Here is a 20738-nt window from a genome sequence, read left to right on the forward strand (position 1 = left end):
TTTTTTTTTTTTTTTTTTTTGGCCGTGCTGTGGGGCATGCGGGATCTTAATTCCCTGACAGGCGATCGAACCCATGTGCCCTGCAGTGGAAGCGCGGAGTCCTAACCACTGGACCGCCAGGAAATTCCCTAGGTGTTTTTAACCCAAAGTCCCAAGATTTCAGAGAATTAATGAAACCGTGAGATTAAACGCAAAATTTGGGGTACATTTTGAAGTAACCCATTCTTTTGATTTTCAGAGCAGTACCTATGCCCCAAAGAGTTAAAAGCTGCTAACGTAAAGTCTTTACCGTTAAAGCTTTATTACCTTTCATTAATTTTAATGGCTTTCCACTACTCTGAAAAATGCTTCATCTGTTGAGTAGTGCAGGAGAATTTTGCTGAGCACTTCATGGTGATTATTTACGCCCCTCTGAGACAGTGCAGCACTTATCCCCACGTTAGAGACAAAGAAGTGCGACACAGGGAGGGAGGGCCCTGACGTCCCAAGTGGCAAGGTCTGGGATTTACACCTTATCTTCTGACTGCAGACAGAGCCCCTGCCCTTGAGCACCGTTTTATACTGCATTTCTACTGCTTAGAATCCCAAAGAACATTGGGGGTTTTCTTCTTTTTTTCTTATTATAGAAATAATATCATGCATTCTTTAAAAAATGAAATTACAGAACCACATGTTATAGAAAGTGGATCTTTCTTAGACCAGAGATTAGTGAAAGTGACAGAGCTGCCTTCGTGGAGGGGCGTGGGGGCTGTCACTGCGCTCCTTTTTGTGCTTTTTTGAACCACGTGGACATCTCATCTATTAAGGAAGCAAAATGAGTCTTTCTAAATCTCCGCCCTCCACAGTCTGGATACAGCCAGTGTTTCTCTTTAGCTTTCTCCCGCTCCATTTCCCTGTGTCAACTCCGCTAAAACTCTGTCCTTCCCCACCTTTTATTTTTATGTCTTTTCCTCTTCCTAGAATGCTAATTTTCTCCTCCCTAAATCTACTTTAAAGTTTTAATTCACTGTCCAGCTCTCTTCAACCATTTCTATTCACTTAAACAAGAAGAGATTTTAAAAATCTTCTCTGAACTTCTCACACTCTTGCCTTGTAGATCGCAGGTCGCAGTCTGCTGGTTGTCTGTGCTCCTCCCTCCTTGACTCTGTCCTGAGGCTCTGGCACTGGGATCTCCGTCCACGGCCCTAACACAGCCAGTGCGTCACCCCGCAGGCCCCCAGGAGGCGTTTGTGGGATGAATCTGTTCCTGGGTGTTCTCCATAATGGCTGCTTATACACTTGAAAGATCTCCGTAGTTTTCTCCCCTTCACCAATTTTTCCCATCCTAGAGTCTCACTTTATGTTTTATCAAAAACAATAACATTATTGTAACGATAATAACTGCTCTACTGGGAATTTGATATGTTCCGTATTTTTTTTGATCTGCACAGTAGTCCTTTGCGCTTCATATTATTTGCATTTACAAAAGAGGAAATTGAGGCTTTCAGAAAGTGAGTTACTGACCCAAGTTCACAAGCTAGTAAGTAGGAGAGAACGAGTGTGAAATATGGCGGCAGAGCCCCAGCTGCTTCCAGGCTCGGGGGCCGCCCTGCACCTGCACACACTTGGCTGTCCCTCAGGACCTCGCTTCCTTCTTGGGGTCTGCATTCTTGTCCTTTATTAAACTTGCATAAAGATTGCTGACCTCTTTCTTCCCTTCTCCCACAGTTTGCTCCTAAAAATCTTCTTCACTTAATAATTTCCAACCCATTTCTTCCCTCTGCTTTCAGGTATACTTCAAAGTGTATCTCCTCTTAAAAACAACAACAAGGGGCTTCCCTGGTGGCGCAGTGGTTGGGGGTCTGCCTGCCGATGCAGGGGACGCGGGTTCGTGCCCCCGTCCGGGAGGATCCCGCGTGCTGCGGAGTGGCTGGGCCCGTGAGCCATGGCCGCTGGGCTTGTGCGTCCGGAGCCTGTGCTCCGCGACGGGAGAGGCCACGGCAGTGAGAGGCCCGCGTACCGCAGAAAAACAACAACAACAACAAAAATTTGGTTCTGACGTGTTCCAACTACCATTCTATTTTCTCTTCCCTTTGACCGTGGTGGGTCCCCTCATAAGTCGTCTGTACCCTGGGCCTCTTTTCCTTCCCAGCAGATTCCAGGCAGCTGGCTTTCATTCTTCCTAACCAAGTTCAGTGGCTTTTCATTCTAACGGCTTGAAAAACTTTCTTCTTTGGAAAAACTTTCTTCTTTGTGCTTTCCCATCCTAGTTGTTTCTGCATCTTTGAATGTTTATTCTTCCTCCTACATTTTTTTAACCCCACTTCACAAGGGCGCCTCGTCCCAATTCTTTTTGTACTGTTCCTTCAGCTGTTTTTAACCGTGGAACTCTGACACCACGATATTGTGATCGTTGGTCCACTGTGTCTCAGACGATTTGTTTTCTTTAATAGTTGTCAGACTGAGTTATCTTTCCTTACTGTGAACTAGCAGATTGAGGGACGTTGTCACACGAGCATGCGCTTGCTGCCCAAACCCTTTCTTGTTGTCAGGCAGAGGGGTGGACTGCAGCTGCGCCTTCTGAGGGACGAGGCTGCCTTGCCCTCCCCCAGGGCCCTGGTCGGGGCTTTGGTACTCCCCTTGGCATGTGCGCCCACTAGGGCTCCATTCTTGTATCCCCACCTTCCGAAGGATAGGTGACCTGTTATCCCAATTCAAGTCGAGCAAAACCTAACACCATGGGGGCAGGAGGGAAGTCTGTCTTGTTCAACTTTATATTCTCAGCATGGAGCAGTGTTTGTCACAGGGTAGAGACTGAGTATTTGTTGAATGAATGAACGAAAGAAAGAAAAACAACCTAACCGCCCCTCCCATACCCCCCCACTCCCTCCACCCGCCAGCATCAAGCTTGTTTCTGGCACTGGCAGCATCATTCTCTGGCCACCCCTCCTAGAAACCGCAGTTGTCTTGGACAGCTGCTGTTACTCCAGTTCTTCTATCTACTCAGTCATCAAGACCCTTAAAAAGGCTTCTTGAAAAGTCTGTTTCGTTTCATCTCATCTCAGAGCAACGGCAGAACTTTGAGTGGAGGAAATGTAGAGGAAAAGGAAATAAGACACTGGGCTTCTGATCCCGATCTGACCACTCATTTAGAGAGAGAGGGAGACAATCTTGGGCAAACTACTTGTTTTCTCTTTAGGTTTGGGGGTGTTTCTAACCTAAACACTGAGAGGTTGGGTTAGGAGACCTCTCAGGTCCTTTATACCTGCTCTGCTTTTCCTACCTTGTATGGGTTCACTTCCCTAGTGTCCAGTCTAGCCAAGGTACTACAGAAGGCCCTCAGTAAGGTACACGTTATTCATTTGATAAGGGGATATTTGTATAAATTCCCTTCATCTTGAAGTTTGGTTTAAATTATAAAAGTAATACAGGAACATGATTTTAAAAAATTGTTTTAAGGATACCAAATGAGAAGTGTCTGCCCCTTACCCTGGCACTACTCCCCAGAGGTTGCCACCCTTCTTGTATATCCTTGCAGAAATTTTTTATATATAACAGAATATTGCAGAACTTACATACAATCAATTAACATTTTAACAATGAGAGTGGATAGGTATTAACCAGTACAGATTTGGTTACCTGGGTAGCTGCCTTCTAGCAGGTGTAACTGCTAACACTGCTTCAAAATAACACTTTGTGTCTCTCTTATATATGTTAATTCAAGTCTGAAGGTGGATGCATTGTATTGGGATGTGTAAATAGAAAAATACATATATTCTTCTCCCCCCTCAGAGAGATGAAACATGCTGTATATCAAACTATTCTGCAGTTTGCTTTTTTCCACTTAATATGTTTGCACTCTTCCAGTTTAGGGTATGTGTCTATTTTGTAAGGAGAATTCTTGTTAAAGTCTATGTAGTGTATCATAAAATGCTTAACTACCTTCATAATTCGTTATTCCTAGTGCTTTGTTACTGAAACCATGTTGTGGTGAGAGCATGTCTATAGAATAAATTTTCTAGAGGCAGAGATCCCGGGCAGAGAGTGTTCATGCCTTACGCTTTTATAGATATGGCCAAATTCTTTTCCAAAAACACTAACACATGACATGGTCCATCTACTTTTTAGAGGGTATGTTTAATTTAAATTTTTATTTGAACCTGTTTTCTCTGCTGTTACTATGTCTGTTAGCCCTAATGATCACAAGTAACAGACAACAGCGTAAGCTTTTTAACTCCCCCTTCCCTCCAAAAGAAACTACCATAACGTATGGGGTGGTGTAAGAAAGTGGTGGGTGTCTCCTGTGCCCTGAGGGCAGGACTGCAAGAAGGGACTGGAGCTGAGACCCGGGGGCCAGAGGGGCTCCTGCAGCTGCCCCTGCTGCTCCCTGGCATCTGCTCACTTCCTACACTGTCGCCCTTAAAATGATTCTCCCTTTCTTATCCCATCCACGTGGCGAAGCGCGGCCATCGTGTGTTACCAGTTCCACCCCGTGAGATACAGCTCACTGCCCCTCAGCCCTGATTCGTAGGAGAGAGCGTGGACCAGAAGGGGGAGGTGGGTGGGTTCACACAGTCCAGGTAGAAAAGGGGTCTGAAATCCTTTCCTGGAAAGAGAGTGGCCTGTAGACCAGGCGGACACCCCCGAAGAAGTCTGCCGCACTTCCAGTAATCCCGCAGAGTATGTATCAGTCACGTGCTCTAAATCTGTGAACGTCTCAGCTCTAGCGAAAGACCCGTAGTCATTTGTCTTGTTGCCAAGAAGCACCTGTCTGCTTTGGAGGCCATGATACGGAAGAAGGCTAGTATCTCGCTGTAATTTTATTATTCTCTATTCATCCAAAATAATGGTTTTAAAGAATTCTTGATTTGTGAAGTCTTGGGACATTTCCCTCATAAATCTCAAAGAACTGGTTTGTCACTTACTGAGATTTCAAAAACCAGAACCTCAGGTTCTGAAGGTTCTGCAGGTTCTGGTGGAGCTCCTCGTTCAGTTGGCTTTTTGTTTTTGTCTGTGCTGTGTGGCATGCGGGATCCTCGTTCCCCGACCAGGGATTGAACGCGCACCCCTGCGTTGGGAGCATGGAGTCCTAACCACTGGACCGCCAGGAAGTCCCCTCCAGTTGGCTTCTTTTCTCTCAGAGTACTTGAGCGGAGTGGGGAGAGCAAGCCTTACCTGATGCAGCTTCTCTGACCCTGCCTTGTGTCCTCCTCCTCTCCCCTCTGCTCCAAGCACACCGGCCCCTCGCTGTTCGTGCACCCTGAGCACCCTCCCACCCGAGGCCTGTGCCGTCTCCTCAGATTCCTCTTTTCCCACAGATCTGTGTGACTGACCAGCTCCCTTCTTTCAGTTTCAGTTTTCTCAAATGACTCTAAAATTACATTACCCCAACTCCCCTTCCCTGCTTTATGTTTCCTGTCAGCACCTATCACTAATATACGACTTATTTTGTCACCTTGCCTTGGTTATTACTCCCCGTCTTTTCCACTAGAGTGTGAGTTCCGTGAAGGCGGGGATTTATGCCGAGAGCAATATCTGGCCCCTAGTAGGTGCTCATTGTGTTTTGAATGAATGAAGATACAAACTGTATATATTAGAATTCAGTGGGAAGAAGTTTAGAGTTCTTTCGCAATAGTATGTTGGCAATTTTGCTATTTATCTGGGATGGGGTGGGAGATGATTGAGAACGTTTGTTTTGATATTTTACTACAGACATCATGGTACAGTAGGAGAAGATACTTGATTTAGGTCTTAGTGTATCTGAGTTTTGCCACTAAACTACATGTCTGACTTTATACCAGTTCCTTATTTCCTTGGATCTCCTTATTCATCTGAACATTGCTGGGCCAGCTACATTTCTGAGGTTCCCTTCTGCCTCTCGACATTCGGATTTCATAAACTCTCCAATGAACTTTGGTGGTATTTTAAAATTATTAGTTGTCAGTTTCCTAGAGTTGTTTCTAAGAAATGAAAGCAAATTTTATAGTCAAATTAACTCAACTCTAAACATACATTCTTCAACAACTTCCTTTTAATTCTTAAATGTAGCCATCAGATACTGTGAAAGATGTCAGCTGATTAAGCCTGACCGTGCGCATCACTGCTCAGCATGTGACATGTAAGTGTTTCTCTTTGGCTTTCATTTAACCCCAGTACTGGAACTGGAGATGGGAGAACAGAAAGTGAAGGAACTTAGCAAAAGCACTGCATCCTCTCCCATTATTTGCTCTGTATGCAGAGCTAACATAACTATATATATAAGCTAGAATATACTTTGAAGTAATCTTTGATAACAGTTCCTGTACCAGTTGTTAGAATTTTCTTTAAGTATGTGTACTTCTTGTGCATATGCTTAATGTGGTATTGATGACCAAGTAAGTAATACCCCCCCCTTGAGAAAGATAACTTTAATTCCTGGATTAAAAAGACCATCATGACACTTTTCTTGTTTTTATTATTAATGTTGGTATTAAAGCCTAACAATCCACAAAAATATTACTTTCTTTTTTTGATATTTACTTATGTATTTATTTGGCTGCACCGGCTCTTAGTTGCAGCACGCAGGATCTTTAGTTGTGGCGTGTAGGATCTAGTTCCCTGACTAGGGATCGAACCCTGGTCCCCTGCATTGGGAGCATGGAGTCTTAACCACTGGACCACCAGAGAAGTCCCATTATTACTTTCAGTTACCACCTCTGAAGTTGTTCCCCAAAAAATTTCAAAGATTTTATCCCTTATGCTCTTGTGAGAAGGTAGTGTGTTGAAAGAAAGATCCCTAGTATGGGAATTCCAGTGAGTCCTTGAACTCGAGTGAGACAAGTCGTTTAACCTTTTGGGTATCAGTTTACTTATTTGTTGTATTACTTGAAATGATCCCTTGTCTAACTTTATGCAAATATACATTACGTATACTGGTGGGGAGGCAAATTTGGGGTTTTTCTTTTTCTGATTATAAAAGTACAGTGGTTCTTATACATGGGATAGAATTGTATAAAATCTGTGGGAAAAAATAACCACCTGCAAGCCCATCAGTGTTAATATTTTAACAATATTTGCTTCTAAAGTTTTATCACTTGCACAGGTTTGAAATAACTTTCATTTTACTTTCCTCAGCTGACTTTGTAAACTAGATCTAGCTAATGTTCCAAGTGCTATATGCACCACATCTGTATATTAAAATGTTGTTTGATGTGGTCCAAGTCAGCTGGCTGTGCTCAGCTGATTTCTCAGTGTGAAAAGTCATTACTTCTTACCTACGAAAGTATTTGTGGAAATAACAGAAATTGTCTCTAACCTAATGTCTACAGGGTTGGTTTTTCTAAGATGTATTGCTGAAGAGAAAATTTTAAGTAAAAAACAAAAATTATCAGAAATTAGAATCAGGGATATTTTTCTACGTGGATTTTCTTATGCTCGTTTGTTTCTTAGGTGTGTTCTTAAGATGGATCACCACTGCCCTTGGTACGTGTAAACCACAGAGGAAATGACGTGGGGCTGGAGAGGTGGGAGGGGGGTACTTGGAGTGATTTACCTCAGCATTCCTAAATGTTGAAGGTTAATTTAATTACTCATAGGTATCAAGATTGATCTAGTTTTATGTTTCTGCTACATGTTTTCCTTTAAAAATACATTCTGATGTTATTAACCCAAATAATTGTCTACTAAGAATTAACATTGAAATTCCAAATTCCTTACAGAGTTTATTTAAAACACACATCCATAATTAAGACACTGCTCTCTACTTCCCAAATGACCCATTTTCTAGTTATAGTGATTTTAAGTTTTTTCATCTGTCCTATTTGTTATTATTATGGTAAAAAAAAAACATTAAATTTGCCGTCTTAGCCATTTTTAAGTGTACAGTTCAGCAGTGTTAAGTATGTTCACATTGTTTTGCAACCAGTGTCCAGAACTTTTTCATCTTGCAAAACTGAAACTCGGTACCCATTAAACACTCCCCACTCCCCTCCCCTCAGCCCCTGGCAAACACCATTCTAGTGTTTGTTTCTGTGAGTTTGTCTTATTTTTACAGTGTGATTTTCTTTATTCTTCTAGGGTGAATAACTGTGTGGGATTTTCTAATTACAAATTCTTCCTGCTATTTCTATTGTACTCTCTAGTATATTGCCTTTTCGTGGCTACAACAGTTTTACAGTACTTTATAAAATTTTGGACGGTAAGTCTTTTTTTCTATCTTAAAACATATATTTAGGGCTTTTTAAGATGCTATTTCATAAATAATTCCTTCATTCTTTATTATAAGTAGACATACTTAATTTTACTAGTTAGAGTTTATAATGGCAGAAGACAGTTGGGGTTAAAATTTACTTTCATATATACATGGTTGTAAATAAATGAATATTAAACAGGATATAGTGAGCTTCTTTTAGTAATCCAAACTGTTTCGAACCATACTATCAGTTTTAGGGAAGTAATTACTTTTATTTCAGATGATGAGACTCAATGCAGTTTTACAGTAATAAAAGTGAAATCCCCAGCCCCAGGTAACCACTAATCTGTTTCCTGTCTCTGGAGATATTAATACTTTTTCTGTTGTGAGTTGCAAATTGTGAGTTTTTCCACAATTTTGATCGATGTCTTGTAACCCTGTTTGCTTTTGTTTTTACTAAATCAAAATTTTATATTTTTAAAGCAGTACTTTTAAATTACGATGTCTGGCTTTATTCTGTTCACTGTAAATTTATACAGATATTTACCCAGCTTTTCTTCTGGCATTTTTATTGTGTTTTTTTTTCCTCCCTCCATTTAAATCTTTGATTTTGAAGGTGGGGGTTATTGTGGTTAAAGGTACTTTTGTATTTACTCTTCCTAAAAATCCTATGAAGGTATTTTATTTTATTTTATTTTATTTTATTTATTTATTTTTGGCTGTGTTGCAAAACCATTGCGCCACCAGGGAAGTCCCTATGAAGGTATTTTAAAATGTAGGTTTTATTTTTCTTCAGGTATGGTGAAGCTGACAGATCAGGAGATGATAACCATTGAAAAGATAGTTTGTTACTCACAGTTCCAAGGGAGGGTTCATGCCACCCCATGCAGGGCCACCCAGGGAAGCACCAGAGTTGCTTAGGAAGCAGAAGGCGCAGGGCCCCTGGGAAAGCATGGTGAGGCAGGGTAGATGCACTTAGGGCTAACTAGTCTGAATGATTTCAGTGGTCTCTGAGGATGCAGGCTGTCCCCCTAGAGTGTGAGAGCCAGAGAAGGAGGTGTTTTGGAGTATGGGCTCTGGATTGATTAGTTTGTATATGAGAGGTACATTCCTTGCTATCTCGGTAAGAATTGGATGGCCCTGGGAGAGGCACTCTCTCCCCAGTCAGCAAGGCTCCAGATGCGAGAGCATCAAGAATACAGAAAGGAAGAAAATATAATGAGTGCAGAAGGAGCTACTATTATTCCAGCTTTCAGAGTTGGAAACTGAGGTTGCAAAAGTTAGGTAACTAACAAGGTCACACACTTAGTAGTATAGGAAGCCAAAATTTTAACTTAGATCTTTCTCTTCCGACATCCAGATACTTGAGTCATCAAACAGAATTAATTTTCCAGGAAATGTCTAATACATTTTGGAAGGATTTTCATTAAAACATCATTAGACTTTTAAAGTTTGGGTATTTAAAACCAGGGTATGCTAGCACTTGCAGTCCCTTTGTGCATATTAGAAACGAGCACCTCAGTTCTGTGTGGTATCAGCCTAATGAATTTTAGCCCCTGTTGTTCCCCTAGTTGGGCAGCTTTGTTCAGTGTACAACCTACTTCACCATACTCAGTGGTCCTATTTAAATGAAGAGGAGGGAATTCCCTGGTGGTCCAGTGGTTAGGACCGCTGCTTTCACTGTTGTGGCCCAGGGTTCAATCCCTGGTTTGGGAACTAAGATCCTGCAAACTGTGCAGCACAGCCAAAAATTCTTTTAAAATAATAAATGAAGATGAATCTGTGCCAGATGAAAGAAGTCCAAATTGTAGAATTTCCCATTTCTTTATCAGAAACTTATGTTTGCATGTGATGATTTATTAATTAAAATATAAATATTTTAAAACTTTTTGAGGGCTTCCCTGGTGGCGCATTGGTTAAGAATCTGCCTGCCAATGCAGGGGACACGGGTTCTAGCCCTGGTCCGGGAAGATCCCACATGCTGCAGAGCAACTAAGCCCATGTGCCACAACTACTGAGCCTGTGCTCTAGAGCCCCCGAGCCACAACTACGGAAGCCTGCGCACCACAACTACTGAAGCCCGCATGCCTAGAGCCCGTGCTCCACAATAAGAGAAGTCACTGCATTGAGAAGCCCACACACCACAACAAAGAGTAGCCCCTGCTTGTCGCAACTAGAGAAAGCCCACGCGCAGCAACAGACCCAACGCAGGCAAAAATAATAATAAATAAACAACAAAAAAAAAATTTTTGAGAGTCATCATGAGTAAGGAAAGACTAATAAACTAAAGTCTACTTTTTTCTCCATTCTTCAACAATTACTATGTGCCAGGCACATATGTTCTAGGCACTTGGGATATATCAATATACAGAAGAGACCAAGAGCTCTGTCTTTGTAGAATGTACTTTTGAGAAAGGGGAAACAAATAATAAACATCATAAATAAGTAAATTATATTGTATATTAGAAAGTAAATGCTGTGAAGAACAAGTAGAGCAGAGTAAGGGATTTAGCAAGTGTGTGGGGAGGGAGGTGTGACGGGCGCAGGTTATAGCACTAAAGAGAGTGATCGTGGCAGACCTCCATAAGAAGATTAAATTTGAGCAAGACTTGAAGGAACTTAGTGGATATCCAAGATAAGAATATTTATGCGGGATTTCTCTGGCGTTCCAGTGGTTAAGACTCCACGCTTCCAATGCAGGGGGCATGGGTTCGATCCCTGGTCAGGGAACCATCCCACATGCCACACGGCACAGGGGAAAAAAAAAAAAAAAGAACATTTATGCACCCAACAAAGGAGCACCTAAATATATAAAGTAGATATTAACAGAAGTAAAGGGAGAAATAGACAGCAAGACAGTAATAGTAAGGGACTTTAATACCCCGCTTTCATCAGTGGATGAATCATCTAGACAGAAATGAAATAAAGAAACATTGGACTTAAATGACACTTTAGTCCAAATGGACTTAACAAATTTATACAGAACACTTCATCCAAAAGCAACAGAATACACGTTTTTCTCAAGTGCATATGGAACGTCCTCCATGATAGGTTACGTGTTAGGTCACAAAACAAGTCTTGCAAATTTAAGAATATTGAAATCATAGCAAGCATCTTTTTTAATTACAGTGATATGAAACTAGAAATCAATTCCAAGAAAAAAAACTGGAAAATTCACAAATATGTTTAGATTAAACATGCAACTGAACAACCAATGGATGAAAGAAGGAATCAAAAAATATCTTGAGACAAATGAAAATGGAACTACAACATAACAAAACATATGGGATGCAGCAGAAGCAGTTCTGAGAGGGAAGTTCATAGAGATAAACCTGTGTTAAGAAGTAAGAAAGATCTCAAGTAACCTAATTTTACACTTCAAGGAACTAGAAAAAGAAAAAAGCCTGAAGTTAGGGGCTTCCCTGGTGGTCCAGTGGTTACGACTCCATGCTTCCATTGCAGGGCGCTTGAGTTCAATCCCTGACTGGGGAACTAAGATCCCACATGCCATGCAGAGCAGCCAAGATTAAAAGTTTTTAAAAAGCCCTAAAAGGAAGGAAATAAAGATCAGAGTGAAAATAAATGGAACAGAAACTAAAAAGATGAGTGAAACTAAGAGCTGTTTTGGGGGTTTTGTTTTGTTTATTTTTGGCTGAGTTGGGTCTTTGTTGTTGCACGCAGGCTTTCTCTAGTTGTGGTGAACGGGGGCTACTCCTCCTTGTGGTGCACAGGCTTCTCATTGCGGTGTGGAGCACGGGCTCTAGGTGTGTGGGCTTCAGTAGTTGTGGCACGCGGGCTCAGGAGTTGTGGCACGCGGGCTCAGGAGTTGTGGCTCGTGGGCTCTAGAGCATAGGCTCAGTAGTTGCAGCACACGGGCTTAGTTGCTTCACAGTATGTGGGATCTTCACGGACCAGGGATCGAACCCATGTCCCCTGCATTGGCAGGCAGATTCTTAACCACTGTGCCACCAGGGAAGTCCTCTTTCATTTCTGATTTTGAGTCCTCTCTTTTTTTCTTGGTGAGACAAGGGAAAGGCCTGTCTATTCTGTTTATCTTTACAAGAAACCAGCTCTTAGGGCTTTCCTGGTGGTGCAACTAGAGAACCTAGAGAAATCCAGTGCACAGCAACGAAGATCCAACACAGCCAAAAATAAATATTAAAAAAAAGAGAGACATTACAACTGATAAATACAAAGGATCAAAGAGATTTCTATGAACAATTATATGCCAGTTAATTGGATAACCTAGAAAAAATGGATAAATTCCTAGAAACATACAACCTACCAAGACTGAATCATGAAGAAATAGAAAATCTGAACAGACTCATTAATAGTAAGGAGATTGAATAAGTAATCAAAAACGTCCCAACAAACAAAAGTCCCAGACCAGGTGGCTTCACAGGTGAAGAGTTAACACCTGTCCTTCTCAGACTTCCCAAAAATGGAAGAGGGAACACTTCCAGATTCACTTTATAAGGTCAGTGTTACCCCAATAGTAAAACCAAACAAGGTCACCACAAGAAAATTACAGGCCAGTATCCCTGATGAACATAGATTTAAAAATCCTCAACAAAATACTAGCAAACCAAATTCAACAATACATTAAAAGGACCATACACTATGATCAAGTGGGATTTATTCCAGGGAGGCAAGGATGGTTCAACATCTGCACATCAGTCAACGTGATACACCACATTAACAGAATGAAGGATAAAAATTGTATCATCATCTCAATAGATGCAGAAAAAGCATTTGTCAAAATTCAGCATCCATTTATGATAAAAACTGTCAACAAAATGGGTATAGAGGGAATGCACCTCAGCTTAATAAAGGCCATATATTGACAAGCCTACAGCTAACATCATACTCAGTGGTGAAAAGCTGAAAGCTTTTCCTCTAATATCAGGAACAAGACAAGGTTGCCCATTCTTGCCACTTTTATTCAACATAGTATCGAAAGTCTTAGGCAGCCAGGACAGTTAGGCAAGTAAAAGAAATAAAATGCATCCAGATAGGAAAGGAAGAAGTAAAACTGTCTCTGTTTTCAAGTGACATATTAGAAAATTGTAGAGTCTACAAAAAAACTGTTAGAAAAAAATAATCTGTGATTATGGATTGGAAGAATTCATATTGTTTAAAATGTCCATACTACCCAAAGCAATCTACAGAGTCAGTGCCGTCCCCATCAAAATTCCAATGCCATTTTCCACAGAAATAGAACAATCCTAAAATGTGCGTAGAACCACAAAAGAGCCAAATAACCAAAGCAGTCTTGAAGAAAAAGAACAAAGCCAGAGGCATCTCACTTCCTGATTTCAAATTATATTACACATCTGTACTAATCAAAACAGTATGTTATTGGAATAAAAACAGACACATAGATCAGTGGAACAGAATAAGAGAGCACAGAGGTCAATCCATGCACATACGGTCAGTTAATTTATGACAAGGAGCCAAGAAGGTACAATGGGGAAAGGACAGTCTCTTCAGTAAAGGATGCTGGGAAACCTGGGCAGCCACATGCAAAAGAGTGAAACTGAACCTCAATCCTACATCATAGACAAAGATCAATTCCAAATGGACTAGAGACTTGAACATGAGACCTGAAATCGTAAATCCAGAAGAAAATACAGGTGGTAAGCTCCTTGACATCAGCCTTGGCGATGAGTTTTTGGATTTGACATCAAATGCAAAAGCCACAAAAGCAAAACTAAACAAGTGGGACCATGTCACACTAGAAGCTTCTGCACAGAAAAGGAAATCATTAACAAAATGAAAAGGCAGCCTGCTAAATGGAAGAAAATATTTGAAAATTGTGTATCTGATAAGGAGTAATATTCAAAATATATAAAGAACTCATACAACTTAATAGCAAAAACAAAACAGTCTGATTAAAAAATGGTCAGGGGCTTCCCTGGTGGCGCAGTGGTTGAGAGTCTGCCTGCCGATGCAGGGGACACAGGTTCGTGCCCCGGTCCGGGAAGATCCCACATGCCGCGGAGCGGCTGGGCCCGTGAGCCATGGCCGCTGAGCCTGTGTGTCCGGAGCCTGTGCTCCGCAAAGGGAGAGGCCGCAGCAGTGAGAGGCCCGCGTACCACCAAAAAAACAAAAACAAAAACAACAACAACAAAAAACGGTCAGAAGATCTGAGTAGACATTTTTCCAGTGAAGACATGCAGATGGCCAACAGACACCTGCAAAGATGCTCAGCATCACTAATCATCAGGGAAGTGCAAACCAGACCACGGCAGGGTACCACCTCAAACCTGTCAGAATGGCCATTACCAAAAAGACAAGAAATAACAAGTTTTGGCAAGGATGTGGAGAAAAGAGAGCCCTTGTGTGCTGTTGGTGGGAGTGTAAATTAGCGCGGCCATTATGGAGAATGGTACGGAGAGTCCTCAAAAAATTAAAATTAGAACTATTATACAATCCAGGAATTCCACTGCTGGGAGTATATCCAAAAGAAAGGAAAACACTAACTCAAAAAGATATCTGCATCCCTGTGTTCATTGCAGCATTGTTTATGACAGCCAAGACATGAAAACACTCTTAAGTTTACATTGGTGGATGAAGAAATTGTGGTATAAATATGCAACGGAATTTATACCGTTGCATAAATGGTATAAATTCTGCCACAGAACAAGAAGGAAATCTTGCCGTTTTTGACAACTCAGATGGACCTTGAGGGCATTATCATAAGGGAATAAAGTCAGACAGAGAAAGACAAATACCATATTATCTAACTTTTATGTGGAATAAAAAAAAAACCCATAGATACAAAGAACATTTTGGTGGTTGTCAGAGGTGGGGAGTGGGGGATGGGCGAAGTGGGAGAAGGTGGCAGAATAAGCCTGGGGCTGTAATGTACGACATGGTGACTGTGGCTAATAAGTATATTTGAACGTGTCTAAGGGTAGGTCTTGAAAGATCTCCTCACAAGAAAAAAGGTTTTGTGACTCTGTGTGGTGATGGATGTTAACTAGACTTACTGTAGTGATCATTTTGCCATTTAGACATATATGGAATCATTATGTTGAACTCCTGGAACTAAAATAACATTATATGTCAATTACATCTGAATTTTTTTAAGCGTGATTGTGGTAGGCCTCAGTAAGAAAGCTGAGCGAAGACTTGACGGGACTTAGTGGATACCTGAGAGAAGAGTGTTTCAAACAGAGGAGACATCTGACCTTTAGTGTGAAGGCCCAGAGGAGCACCATGCCAGGCCGCTGGCAAGGCTGGCCTAGATGAGCAGGGGAACGGGTCCAGGAGGCGGCCAGGGATGCAGGGTCTTTGCGGGCGTTGCGAGGGCCATGGAATGGGGAGCAGGGGGTAACGCCATCGGCCTTATAAAGGGTCCCTCTGGCTGCTTTGTGGAAAGTAGACCGGAGGGGAGGAGACGGCACCCCTTGGAAGGCTACTGCAGTACCATTGAGGCAGGTGAGAAATTATTAGATCTAGCTTTTAGAAACTACTCATCCGAAGCTTTTAAAAAGCTGTTTGCTAAAAAAATCAATTTTATGCTTTCCTAGATACAAATCTCTGTTTTAAAAACTTTGTGGAAAGGTGTGTCAAGTGTACCCTAAATGTGCTTGGAGAGCGGAATGTTCTTTTGTGGTTTTTGAGGAAACGTCGTTGATGGCCTTTAGAGAGCCACGTCTTAGTGGTCCTTCCAAACGTGAAAGGTTTATAACAATAGTGCGCAGGATAATTTTGTATAAAAAGTGGTTTCTTAATGCGTTGTCTCTATTTATACAAGCTTTGCCACAGGAAATCTACAGAGAGTTGTCCAAAGGTAAAATACATCATTGCAGGCCTCCCTGGTGGCGCAGTGGTTGAGAATCCACCTGCCAATGCAGGGGACACGGGTTCGAGCCCTGGTCTGGGAAGATCCCACGTGCCACGGAGCAACTAAGCCCGTGCGCCACAACTACTGAGCCTGCGCTCTAGAGCCCGCGAGCCACAACTACTGAGCGCATGTGCCGCAACTACGGAAGCCCACACGCCTACAGCCCGTGCTCCGCAACAAGAGAAGCCACTGCAATGAGAAGCCCGCGCACCACAACGAAGAGTAGCCCCCGCTCTCCACAACTAGAGAAAGCCCGCACGCAGCAACGAAGACCCAACGCAGCCAAAAATAAATAAATTTTTAAAAAAATACATCATTGCCATGATATTCTTGCCATCTTTTTTGTGACATTGATAGTGAGTATGTATAGTACTCATTTGTTTCACAAGATGGGGAGATAGAAGAATCACTTGATGTATTTAAAAGGTATTGCGGCTACTCTGGAAGAGAAGAGGAGAAGATAGATGTCAGAATCACCTAATGCTAAAAAGCGTCCTGTTAGCCTGTAAACAGTGTTTAAATCAAGCAGGAGCAGCTCTTTGTTGTGTGAGGCTGTGGTTGGCTGTGCGGCTTTGTCGTGAGAGCGAATGCGTAAAGGCTTCCTTCTAACCCTCATGCTAGAGACTGACTTCTTCTGGGTTAACACTTTGCTTCTGTTGAAATGAATCTAGCCATTAGAATGGGTAACAGAAGCTGTTTTCGTTCACTAATGCCTCATGGCAAATTGACATACCAAAATCGGTAATTACCAAAACAGGCTCTGTAGGAAAGGAGAAAGGATTAAAGAGGTAGGAATGGAAGCAGCTGAAGGGATGACTGTGTGCAGTGGTGTTCCGAAGACAGAGACTAGGGAAATCCAAAAATAAATTTATCACAATTAGTTTCTGGTTATATAATTAAAACAAGCAAATAGTAGCGTAGATGGAGAAAACCCTCGTGTATCTTGGATGTTGGGGAAAGCTTGAATATGTGTATAAAGTACAAAAGAAAACGTTGGGTAAAAATGTCCATCTTTTTATTTTATTACTGAAACTATTGCTAAAATTTAAGAGCAGTTTTTTACTTTTGTGTGTGTGTGTGTGTGGTACACGGGCCTCTCACTGTTGTGGCCTCTCCCGTTGCGGAGCACAGGCTCCGGACGCACAGGCTGAGCGGCCATGGCTCACGGGCCCAGCCGCTCCGCGGCATGTGGGATCTTCCTGGACCGGGGCATGAACCCGCGTCCCCTGCATCGGCAGGCGGACTCTCAACCACTGCGCCACCAGGGACGCCCAAGAGCGGTTTTTAAAGTGACTCTTTCTGACATGTTATGTAAGCAAGCCCCTCTGATAATACCAATTCTCTGCTTTGGGAAGTGTTGCTTTTGGATGTATTACCTAATTTATTTTATTACTTCTCATATCTGGTAATTTTTTGGTGAATTCAGCAATCTTCAGGAAGAACCAAATTTGTAAGAGTATATTTTGGAGGTTGACTATTCTGAAAAGTAAGTCTTCTTTTTTCTTTCCTCAGAATGAACTCTCAGATACACGTGCAAAATTCCACATACTTTTTCTATTCTTTGTGTCGACAATGTTCTTCATCAGCGTATTGTCACTTCTCAGCTACCATTGCTGGCTAGTTGGAAAAAACAGAACAACCATAGGTAAGTAGGTTAAAATAAAGCATAATTATTTAGGAAAATGGACACAGATGAACATGAAATCTAGAGAAGGACAAAAGATGATAAAGATAAAATAATTCTGTATTAAAATTAACTTGGACTGGATAGGAACAATGGCTGTTTAATAAATGTAAAGGTTCATAATTTTGAGAAGGTTGAGGAAGTAAGATTGACTTTTCTATAATTTTTCAGTAGTGTGTTGTATATAAAAGTAGAGAACTGACTATATTTTATAAATTTTAATAAAAGCTGTTTCCTGCATTTGTTTTATCACTAATGTTAGCACTTATGTCCCTTTTTTGCTCATTTTTTTAAAATGAAAATATTGGGGAAGAATTCAGTAAGGTATTCCAATAATTGGACACACACTTTTTTTTTTTTTTTTTTTTTGCGGTATGCGGGCCTCTCACTGCTGTGGCCTCTCCCGTTGCGGAGCACAGGCTCCGGACATGCAGGCTCAGCGGCCATGGCTCACGGTCCCAGCCGCTCCGCGGCATATGGATCTTCCCGGACCGGGGCACGAACCCGTGTCCCCTGCATCGACTGGCGGACTCTCAACCACTGCGCCACCAGGGAAGCCTGACACACACTCCTTAAACAACAGTGGTGTGGCGCTCAGACTAAGCCATTGGCATGTAAACAGCAACACCAGCCATAACTGGAATATTGAGGTATTGGCTAACAAAATGGGGATCTGTCACAGCGTTTCCAAAGAAAGTTAAACACTCCCTGCTGTCTAAAGGAGAGTTGGACATATTTTAACATAGAAAGATGCAGACGCTGTAGGGAGATTCTTAGGTACTTTTATATTTGGATCACTTTAATCTCGTGTCTTTGGAGTCCTGTAAAATATGACGGCTTCCAGGGTAAGGGTGCGGTGCCCCGCCTTTCCCAGCTCACTCTGCTGTTGCTTCTCCTCCACTTCCCATGCTTTCATCCCTTTCCATGTGAATAAGCTTCCTCATGTCAATTAATTTATCATCGTCACAGAATATCCTGTCATCTCGTCACCTTTAACCCGAGGTCATAGAAGGCAGCCCACATGCAAAGCCTAGCTCTTCAGACCTCCCAAGCAGCTGGACACTGAGAGATTTCTCACAGAAAAGGAGATTTCTTCTTTTCAAAACTGACGGCTCTGGTGGCCCTCTTTTCCCACCTGGTGTCATTCGGTAGGAGCTCAGTAGTGGCTGACTGCTTCGGTGGCCACGAGCATTTAATTGGCCTCGGTTCCCACCCTGCTTCATTTGTTTCCCACCCAAACCCTGTAGGTGTCTGAGAGGTGAGTGCTTCCTGGGAAACACATTGTTCTCTTAAAAACAATCTTTTTCAAACGTTTTTACCAGTGACTACGGTAAGAAATGCATCATTTTATATCACTACCTAGTGCATGCACACACATTTATAAAATTATGTAAGTAGAATAAGCAAAATCTTCGTAAAACATCATTAATGTCTACTCTGTCCAATATACTCTAATATTTTCTGTTCTGGTTCTTTAAAAAGAAATGCTGGTTTCAAAGCACTGAATCGATTTTACAGCCTATTCAGATGTTTAAACCCACGCTTTGAAAAACCTTCCCCTAACACACCACTCCCCACACACCCTGGTGTTACCCAGCTCTCCACTGCTGCTTCCAGATGTCCTTTGGGGCATCACTTGTACCTTCCTCATAGCTGTCACCGCCCTACCTTGAATCATTTCTCATGTTACAGAGTTTCTATTAATACATTCAGACTGCTGCTGTCACCCCAGAAAGGCTGGTTGATCTCTTTGATCCTGATAGCCAGTCATTCCTGTACCCAAACACTGAACCTTTCATCACTTGAAACCGAAGAGGCCTCACATTTTCACCTTGAAGTTTCCATTCTCTGACCACAGTCTTTATCCGTTCAGCTCTCCCTTTCCGTGTTCCAGTGTGCACCCTTTTTAGCTTACTGAGTCCTCCACACTCCACCACTTTTCTCCCACGTTCCTTTCCCTTCTGGTTTTGTTTCTCACCCTTTTCCATTCTAGATCCTATAATAAATGCCCCCAAGCTCCCAGCAGCACCCTCGCATTACACACGCCCCTAAGTGCCTCTTCTCCCGTAACGCCTTTGCCAGCCCCGGACCCAGGTTATTCCAGCGATGCGTTCTTCTCCCTGTGCGATGGGGCTGGAGAGAGCTGGTGAAGGCCGTCTCGCTCCCACAGAGGTGGTCACAACTACAGATTCAAAGCCTCAGACCTCACTTAGACCCTCAGCTCTATTTGGCAGTAATGTCACGTGTTTCTGATCAGGTTTGCTACCTTATTACCCACAATAGGTATTCCAGACTTTCATCATCCTCCCTATTTTCCTTACCTATTTTGTGAACGCTTCATAGAAAAATTAGAAGTTGTCACAAGTAAATTCTTATCGTCTCACCTTTATAACCTCACACAAACATTCCTACTTTCAAACCCATCACTGTCACCCTCTTTCTAACTTCTGCGGACACGATGTCTTTTCTGGTATCTATCTCTATCTGGCATCTGTCTAATCTTGAGAACTTTTCTAAAGGCCATCCCATTTCTTCTAGAACTTTCTTCCATCAGTTTTTACTTCACTTTTCTGTGTCATCAACCTTTCCCAATCCGTCTCTCCCTGGCTCCTTCTTATCCATAGCTTATAAAACATTCCGCAGTGCATTCTTTCTTTAAACAGAGACCCTAGGTCCTGGCCCCCATCAGCTTCCTCACTTGTTATTATTCATAGCTCAGGAGCGAGCTCAGGCGCCACCTCCTGCATATTTCACCTTCCTTGGCACCGCCCCGCATGGATCTCTATCACACTGTCATTCTGATAGACGTTTGTTAGACTGGGTTCTCTGGTCAGAATTTCATCTGCGTTACCTTGGGATCCCAAAACCTGGTGCTTTGCCATAGGCACGTAGTAGGAAGTTGATACATAAGGAATGAGTGAAGTTGCAAGAGATAGAATATCTTTAAAAAAAAAAAAGAAAGAAAAAGGCTAAGGTGTATTGAACAGTCTTCAGTCGATTTTCCTTAATATCACATAATTATTTTGACATTTTCATTTTATAAGGGTGATGAA

The 20738-nt window shown here is 42.1% G+C and overlaps 1 protein-coding gene across 12 annotated transcripts in view; it reads left to right on the plus strand.

The window, feature by feature from the left end:
• The window catches only part of ZDHHC20 (zinc finger DHHC-type palmitoyltransferase 20), a 72990-nt gene that overhangs the window by 39802 nt on the left and 12450 nt on the right, over positions 1-20738 (plus strand). For 7 of the 12 annotated variants that reach the window (XR_007473208.1, XR_007473209.1, XM_049701322.1 and 4 more), the window contains exons 5-8: positions 6028-6097; positions 7408-7440; positions 8035-8155; positions 17514-17646. Coding sequence is in view for 9 of the 12 variants with exons in the window: in XM_049701322.1 (XP_049557279.1) it covers positions 6028-6097; positions 7408-7440; positions 8035-8155; positions 17514-17646 (357 nt within the window). In the remaining 3 variants the exon portion in view is untranslated. Of the gene's footprint in view, positions 1-6027; positions 6098-7407; positions 7441-8034; positions 8156-17513; positions 17647-18654; positions 18834-20738 lie in introns of those variants that run through there. The other 5 variants (XR_007473210.1, XM_049701326.1, XM_049701320.1 and 2 more) reach the window with 5 other exon arrangements.

Source organism: Orcinus orca, chromosome 18 (assembly GCF_937001465.1).
Source record: "Orcinus orca chromosome 18, mOrcOrc1.1, whole genome shotgun sequence".
NCBI classification, from domain to species: Eukaryota; Metazoa; Chordata; class Mammalia; order Artiodactyla; family Delphinidae; genus Orcinus; species Orcinus orca.